The sequence below is a fragment of the Astyanax mexicanus genome, chromosome 19 (assembly GCF_023375975.1).
Source record: "Astyanax mexicanus isolate ESR-SI-001 chromosome 19, AstMex3_surface, whole genome shotgun sequence".
NCBI lineage: Eukaryota > Metazoa > Chordata > Actinopteri > Characiformes > Acestrorhamphidae > Astyanax > Astyanax mexicanus.
The window spans coordinates 20,722,108-20,730,882 of record NC_064426.1 but is presented as its reverse complement, the minus strand read 5'-3'; the positions used below and the strand labels follow the sequence as shown (position 1 = coordinate 20,730,882).

The 8,775-nt window shown below is 34.4% G+C and overlaps 1 protein-coding gene across 2 annotated transcripts; it reads right to left on the bottom strand.

Moving 5' to 3' along the window:
- Positions 1-243: 243 nt before the first annotated feature.
- Positions 244-6,630, bottom strand: LOC103025681 (apoptosis regulator BAX). Of its 2 annotated transcripts, none has more exons than XM_022677429.2 (6): positions 6,443-6,630; positions 6,315-6,363; positions 3,653-3,823; positions 2,914-3,049; positions 2,712-2,816; positions 244-538 (listed from the first exon to the last, which is right to left on the bottom strand). In XM_022677429.2, exons 1-6 carry the CDS (start codon positions 6,462-6,464, stop codon positions 383-385), a joined length of 639 nt encoding a protein of 212 aa, XP_022533150.1. In that variant the 5' UTR covers positions 6,465-6,630; the 3' UTR covers positions 244-382. The 2 variants fall into 2 exon arrangements, with proteins under 2 accessions (XP_022533150.1, XP_022533155.1); XM_022677434.2 differs by having other exon boundaries at positions 6,315-6,345; positions 6,443-6,629.
- Between the last annotated feature and the right edge of the window lie 2,145 nt (positions 6,631-8,775).

Genomic DNA, 8,775 nt, shown 5'->3' with positions numbered 1-8,775 from the left:
TATAAAACATATTCTTGTTTGTTAAACACTTTTTGTTTACAGAATAATTTTGTATAGCTTTAATGTATTCATTATTAAATTTACAGTGTAAAAGAAAATATTGAGTGAGAAGAAGTGTGTCCAAACTTTTGACTGGTACTGTATATGAAAATGATTCACCTTTATGTGGATAAACTGGCATGTGTACAAAAATGTCCTCGTAAAATCTTGACTGAAAAAGTTATTTTTCTTTAAATAAATTGTAAAAAAAAAAAAAAAAAAAAAAAAAAGCTATATGGTTAGCCTTGTTGCTTCCCACCCGACGTCAAATCCATTTAATCTGCTCTCTTCATCACCTGTACTTCTCTCCTTCCATCACCACCTCTCTCTTACTTCCTGCCTCTCAGGTGAATCGTTTTAGTCTCCACACGATGATTCCCCCCAGCAGCACTCCAGCACCAAACACCACCCACTGTCCAGCAGAGGGAGAGATGCGCCTAAAGGAGGATGCTGAAAACTGCTCGATAGAGAACCGAGTCACTCCTGAAATACTGTTAATCTGCGTGTTCAGAACAAAAAAAAAAGAACAGAAAAACAATGATCACAATCTATAACATTATCGCTGTAATTCAACACACAAAACTGCCAGCCAATCAGGGAATTCTGACACTGTAAAATTTTGCAGGGAAAGGAAACAATAATTTCTATACATGTTTACTTCCCAGATAAAAAGCTTTTACTCTAATTTTAATATGACAAAAATGTTTCCCATTACAGTGCTTGTGAGTGCTGGGAGTTATTTACTGGAAGTGCAAAAGGCAGATGCAATAAAAAAATGGGTGCATCAAGAGAAACAGATACTACAGGAATGTAAACCCTACAGAACATGAACAGTATGATTAGGCCTGTCAAAATTATTAATTTTCTTTGGATAATACAGTTGGGTTCATAAAAGTTAAAAATCACAATATTCGTGATTTGGGCTCTGCATGCCAACACACTGGATTTTAAATGAAGGAAGAAATTACAACATTTTTTCTACAAAGCCTCCTTATTTTAGGGGTTTAGAAGTAATTAGACAAATGAACTTTTTCATTTAAAAAAAATCATTTTTAACACTTTGATGAGAATCATTTGCAGGCAATGCTGATCCTGGTTTCACCTGTCCAAAGAACACTGTTCCTGAACTGGGCTGGCTCTTGATGTTTTAATGAATAATTCTGAATAATAATTATTTTTGGCATATTTATGTTAATAGACTATGAAAAATAAATGGGTAATAAAGGTTAGTAAAGGAGTCTTGGTGTCATCCTAGATAGCTCTCTATCCTTTCACTCTCACATTAGTAATATAACCCGGTCTGCATACTTTTATCTCCGTAATATTAATCGTTTTCGCCCCTTCCTTACCCCACACACCGCCTTTATTCTAGTGCATAGTCTTGTTACCTGCCGTATCGACTACTGTAATTCTCTCCTTTTTGGCCTTCCTCACAAATTCCTACACAAGCTTCAGTTAGTCCAAAACGCAGCAGCTCGCATTATTTCAAAAACTCCTTCTTTCCATCACATTTCACCTGTCCTTCAGCAACTTTACTGGCTTCCTGTTAAATATAGAATTAATTTCAAAATTCAACTTTACGCATTCAAGGCCATCCATTATCTTGCCCCCCCCCATCCATCTGTCAAATCTTCTCAATATTGCATCTTCTTCCCGCTCCCTCAGATCCTCCTCTTCCACTCATCTCTCTGTACCCTCTGCTCGTCTTCTGCTCGAGTTCCATGGGCTTTCAGTCGCCATGAGCTTTCAGTCGCTCTGCTCCAAAACTCTGAAACTCCCTCCCTCCCGACATCCGTAACATTGATTCTCTTCCCCTTTTTAAATCTAAATTCAAAACTCACCTGTTCAAAGTAGCCTATAATCTGTCTACATCTGAAAACTCTATTGTCTCCTGTGTTTTTGTTTTGTTTCCATTTCTTTTTACACTTTGTAAAGTGTCCTTGAATGTTGTGCAAGGCGCTTAAAAATAAAATGTATTATTATTATTGTTAACAAAAATTTGGTTGTCTATATATTAGCATGATAAGTCTAGTAATGTATACTAATATATATACATAATTATTTAAATACAACGCTGGACAAAAAGAGACCACATACAAATTATTACTTTTTTTTTATTTTACCAAATTGAAAACCTCTGAAATATAATCAAGAGGAAGATGGATGATCACAAGGCAACAAACCAAGCTGAACTGCTTGAATTTTTGCACCAGGAGTGGAATAAATTTATCCAAAAGCAGTGTGTAAGACAGGTGGAGGAGAACATGCCAAGAAGCATGAAAACTGTGATTAAAAAATAGGTTTATTCCACCAAATATTGATTTCTGTACTCTTAAAACTTAATGAATATGAACTTGTTTTCTTTGCATTATTTAAGGTCTAAAAGCTCTGCATCTTTTTTCTCATTTTCTGCAAATAAATGCTCTAAATTACAATATATTTATTTGGAATTTGGGAGAAATGTCTGTAGTTTATAGAATAAAACAGCAATGTTAATTTACTCAAACATAAACCTATAAATAGCAAAATCAGAGAAACTGATTCAGAAACAGAAGTGGTCTCAATGTTTTCCAGAGCTGTACATTTGCTTCCCCTTACATGCATAGTATAGGAAGTCTTTCATGTGAGTATCTCCAATTTGTGAGTTCTGTACATTTGTAGGTGCTTCTTACCCATCCTCCCATGTTGCGAATCCACTGTAATAGCGTTCTCCTGAAGTAGTCCAGACTTAAATTCAGAATTTCTGAGAATACTTCAGGCAAATGAGCGAGTACCATCTGGAGAAGAAAACAAAAAAATAAAAATCATCAAAAGGTATGAAACAGAAGCCTATAAAGAACAGGTGAGTTTAACTCTAATCAAAACCAGCAGGACCTTTGCAGCCAGTTTTCCAACAGAGTAGAACAGGACAATAATTCTTCCCCAGTTGATCTGGCCATCACTGAAGACTCCCTCCACAAGCTTCCAGAAACTGTTTTTATTTGCCACACGTCCTAATCCGTCAATCATGCTGAGAGAGGAGGACAGATGGTAGAAGAAGATAAAATACAGAGACAAGATAGGAGAGTTTATACTTTAAGAAATTCAGGTCACATTAGAACAAATGCTGGTAAACATTATGTGTAAAGTACAGTAAAAGGAAACAAGATCTTTTGAAGAATCTAGCATATACGCTATATGGACAAAAGTGTTGGGACTAAAATGACAAGTTTAAAAAAAAGTTTATTCTGCTTTTGTTGGAGTACCTGTCTCTACTGTGCAGACTGACAAGAGCAATGCTGAGGTAAATATGTTCATGCTTCATGATTATCGGCTCCAAAGAGTTCTATTCTATTGGCACTTCAAGAACTCTAAAATATAGACAAGCTGTGGATGGTCCTTTGCACATTAGCAATGGGTGAAACTTAAAGCAGCTGAATGCATTAGTGCGTTTTGTGAGCTACCTTAAAAAAAACTTGAATCCAGATTTCTTTTGGACACCACCAGCCAGCATGTGGATGTGCTTTAATTGATTAATATCGTTAACTGTTAACCAAACCAAGTGCTGTGTGAGATCTTTAAATAATACTACACTCCCATGAGCAGAGCTCTGGAAAAACATCATTAAACTTACTCATTAAATCCAGTATCCATATCCAGTCTGTCCCCAATTACTCGTATGGTGTCTGCCAGCTGGTTCAAAAGCATCTGATTCTGAGCATGGGATAGCGGCTTTGGTTTTGGAATACCCAGAGAAGAAGTGTCTCCTGCTGCGTTTACACTCTTCACCTGATCCTCTATCACACTGAAAAACAGACAGAATGTAAGTTAACCCACTGTACTATATTGCAGGGGTGGGCGATATGGCCCTACAACTATAAACCAAAATATTTCATGTTATTTTCAGGATATGAGAAAACACTGATTATGGAAAATAATCAGATTAGTAACAGAGGTCAATGATTCAGAATGTCATGATACTAATAATGCACTCCAAATATCACCATATATCCAGGATTAAAGTAAAATTAATGATAATAGAGATATAATGTGTCTCTAAAAGCAAAAAACAGTGGTGCCCTGATGTGATAATTAGGGGTGGGATATATGGCACAATGTTTCAGGATATAATATCGTTCAGGATATTAAAAGGTTTTCGAGGTATTGTTGCATCTGTAACAATATGGCACACCCCAACTATATTGTTAAGAAACATATAGACATGGGTAAAATGTATTACATTTATAGATCATATTAATTCAGTGGCACTTACTCCATTGTGTGTGTATATATAAAAGTGGGATTTAAATATGTTTAAATGATGTTGCTATTTATATTTATAGGTTTATGTTTGAGTAAAGTGAACATTGTTGTTTTATTACATAAACTACGGACAACATTTCTTCCCAATTTCAAATAAAAATATTGTCATTTAGAGCATTTATTTGTAGAAAATGAGAAATGGCTTTGCCAACCTAACATATATTCCTTTATTTACATTTATATATCCATTTAAAAGCTTGAGAATAAGTGTGTTTAATAATGACTAATTTCTGAATGCTTTTCTGGCTGCATTGATTAATTTTGTAATTGGTGGACTTTATACAGTCATATGAAAAAGTTTGGGCACCCCTATTAATATTAATAATTTTTAGTTCTAAATATTTGGGTGTTTGCAACAGCCATTTCAGTTTGATATATCTAATAACTGATGGACACAGTAATATTTCAGGATTGAAATGAGGTTTATTGTACTAACAGAAAATGTGCAATATGCATTAAACCAAAATTTGACCGGTGCAAAAGTATGGGCACCCTTATCATTTTATTGATTTGAATACTCCTAACTACTTTTTACTGACTTAAAATTGGTTTGGTAACCTCATTTATCTTTGAATTCTATAGCCAGGTGTATCCAATCATGAGAAAGGGTATTTAAGGTGGCCAACTGCAAGTTGTTCTCCTATTTGAATCTCCTCTGAAGAGTGGCATCATGGGCTCATCAAAACAACTCTCAAATCATCTAAAAACAAAGATTGTTCAACATAGTTGTTCAGGGGAAGGATACAAAAAGTTGTCTCAGAGATTTAACCTGTCAGTTTCCACTGTGAGGAACATAGTAAGGAAATGGAAGACCACAGGGACAGTTCTTGATAAGCCCAGAAGTGGCAGGCCAAGAAAAATATCAGAAAGGCAGAGAAGAAGAATGGTGAGAACAGTCAAGGACAATCCACAGAACACCTCCAAAGAGCTGCAGCATCATCTTGCTGCAGATGGTGTCACTGTGCATCGGTCAACAATACAGCGCACTTTGCACAAGGAGAAGCTGTATGGGAGAGTGATGCGAAAGAAGCCATTTCTGCAAGCACCAAACAGAGTCGCCTGAGGTGTGCTTTTGCCTTTCTGATATTTTTCTTGGCCTGCCACTTTTTCATATGACTGTAAATACCAATGTTGCAGGGTCCGCTCATGTCTGTGCTACCTTCTGGCTCTCTCCGTTTAATTAGGCTGTAAAGAGTCAGATCTAAGTCGGTAGCTGCACTTTTTTCAATCCAATGGGCCGTTCTGCTGGAAACTGTTTGGGCGTTCTAATACCCGCCTCAGACTAGTTACATACTCAACATTTCTGGCATTTCTTACGCTTCACAAATTCAAATTAAATATCAATGTCTGATCTGACAACTAACAGCTAGGATGCCAAAGCCATTTATTATCCAATCAGCAACATTTAAAACAAACAAACAAACACGACTTAACTCTCCCATCACAAATACACTAATCTTCCACTACATAACCAATTATCCACTATTAAACACGGGTGAGTGTTTTTGAGATAATGAGTCACAAGGCCTGTTAGTCTTGTTTTCTCCTCAGCTTTGTGTGGGTTTTAACTATATGCCTTTTCTTAAATCTCTTTTGTTTATGTTTATTTTTTCATTTCTGGATTTACAGGAATCTGCTTTGTGGCACCATGAGACTTTATTTACCTGTTGCTGATGTTTAATCACCGGATCTTAATCATTAGAACAGCAATATAGTGTGATTTAGAAACTGAAACCAATTCTACTTTCACTTCCGACTGGATGAAGATTTGACAATGACTTGGCCTTTTCTTGAATCTGCCCTTGACTGTAGCCTAGTTCTCAAATAACATCTAACATCTAACTTCAGCATGTAGCATGTAGTTTAATCTACCTTTAATCTAATGATACTTAACAACAGTAAAAACATATAACAGACCAGACAATAATTAACTAAATTACAAAAAAACACAGTAAGTAACCTAGTTAACTCACCCAATTAAGAGTGCCTCTCCAATCTGATCATCTGGAAGAGAAGAAATAACTTAAATTGAACAAAATAAAACTAATCATATTCATATTCAGATCACTCAGAGTTAAAATATAGATTAAAACGAGCTTACCTGGGGTTTCTTCACACGCCATGGTAAATGAGACTCTGTTTACTGCGCTCTTTACCCGCCTGTTTATATCTCTGTTCAGGTGTTCCGCTGTTCAGGTGGTAAATCCTAAACCTCCATCGAACTTCAACAAGTTCTCTTCCAGGACTCACACTCAGGAAATGAGTGCAGCTTCTTCTTCTGCTTTTGGAGTTTAGGCGGTTGACAGATCAACGAACGTAACATTACCACCACCTACTGGATCTGGAGTGTGAAGGACGATTTCAGAATAACTATAATAATAATAATAATAATAATAATAATAATAATAATAATAATAATAATAATAATAATAATAACGATAATAATAATAATAATAATAATAATAATAATAATAATAATAATAATAATAATAATAATACATATGTTTTCAATAAAGTCAATAATAAAATTAATAAACCTACATGTACAAACTAGTTGACTTTAAAAATTGAAAAACAGATTTGTGAACTTTATTCATCCCTAAACCATAAACAAGTATACAAGTATACAGCTCTGGAAAAAAATAAAAGACCACTTAAAAATGTATTTTCTTTTCTTTGATTTTACCAAACTGAAAACCTCTGGAATATAATCAAGAGAAAGATGGATGATCACAAACCATCAAACCAAGCTGAACTGCTTGAATGTTTGCACCAGAAGTGGCATAAAGTTATCCAAAATCAATGTGTAAGACTGGTGGAGTAGAACATGCATTAAAACTGTGATTAAAAACCAGGGTTAAATTAACCAAATATTGATTTCTGAACTCTTAAAACTTTATGAATATGAACTTGTTTTCTTTGCTTTATTTGAGGTCTGAAAGCTCTGCACCTTTTTTATTATTTCAACCATTTCTCATTTTCCGCAAATAAATGCTCTAAATGACAATATTTTTATTTAGAATTTGGGAGAAATGTTGTCCGTAGTTTATAGAATAAAACATTAATGTTAATTTTACTCAAACTTACCTATAAACAGCAAAATCTGAGAAACTCATTCAGAAACTGAAGTAGTCTCTTTATTTTTTTCAGAGCTGTATATTAGTACAGCAGCACTTTATCACAAAACATTATAGAGCGCTACATATATAAAGAAGAGGCTCATTATTTTTGTTGTGTTAATTGATAGAACAAAAATAATGAGCTTTGATTTAGAAGCTAGATTGTGCCCATGTTTCGCTCATCTATTAAGAAATAAAGATTTTTAAAATGAAGTTCTTTGCCTAGTGGAGCCCATGAAAAAATCCTACATGAGTCGACTTAAGCTTTTGTGGAAGGGGAAATTTTATCAAATTTATCTAGGAAAAAAATAATTAAATCATTAGCCTAGATAATGAATTCGATTTTTTTTACATCTCGTGTTTTTGGCCTACTGCATTATCCGCTCTGGCCTTTAGATGGCACCAGTACGCCGTTCACTATTATCCTTATTTAAAACTCAGTCTCAAAAGGCAAAGCTCAGAGATCAGAGTACCGTTTAAAACGTGTTTTAATGGAGAAATTCGAGGTATTCGTTTTTATTTAAGAGGAGCTATGCCTTTTTGGACAACACAGATTAAGGTGGATGTATGTAAGGGTAATGTAATGTTTGTGTCACTCAAACCTCAAGATGATAAAAATATTCACCCATAAAGTTGCCCAAAAAGCTGTGTCTGCTCTTTAATGAAAACCAATAGCTTTATTATTACTTTAAGTGCTAAATATGTAATAATCAAAAATTGCTGTGGTGGGTCACTCTTATATTTTCAATGTTTTCAAAGGCTGAGATGATTGGGAAGTATTTTTGGCATTATTGTGACACTTATTGTGACTCTGGCTTTTATTTACTTGCTTTTAAGATTTTGTTTCCTTTCTGTTTCTGTTCATCAATGTGGATGCTTCTATAACTTCAAATGTATTTAATTATTTTTTTTAATTATTTTTAATTTGAGTAATAGTGAGCAGCTGTATCACTACTACAGTTATTGCAATAAAACAGCCAAGTGGATAATAACAAAAAACACCAGACATAGAATGAAATACATTACGAAAATTTAAAATACAAATAAAAGCACATGCAAGAGATCAACATTTCAAATATACCTCAAGTAATGAGCACAGTTTAAAAGCATTCTTACCGCTCATGTGTAGTACAGAGCCAAATCATTCTTAAATGCTAAACAATTTAAATTGATGATTTATGTATATAACATTTAGCCAAAATAGTAGTTGATAAAGGTTTGCTTCTATTGTGAAATACAATAGGTCTATCTGAGTTGTATATGCATGCTGCACATTAAACTGTTTCTTAACCTCCATTGTCTGCAGTAGCTAAGA

Excerpts from the sequence above, each read along its gene's own strand:
- LOC103025681 (XM_022677429.2), bottom strand. The coding sequence starts at position 6,464 with ATGGCGTGTGAAGAAACCCCAG. Across the intron at positions 3,050-3,652 it reads ATGGATACTGGATTTAATGA|CATGATTGACGGATTAGGAC; the intron begins GTAAGTTTAATG and ends CTCCTCTCTCAG. Across the intron at positions 2,817-2,913 it reads TTGGAAAACTGGCTGCAAAG|ATGGTACTCGCTCATTTGCC; the intron begins GTCCTGCTGGTT and ends TTTCTTCTCCAG.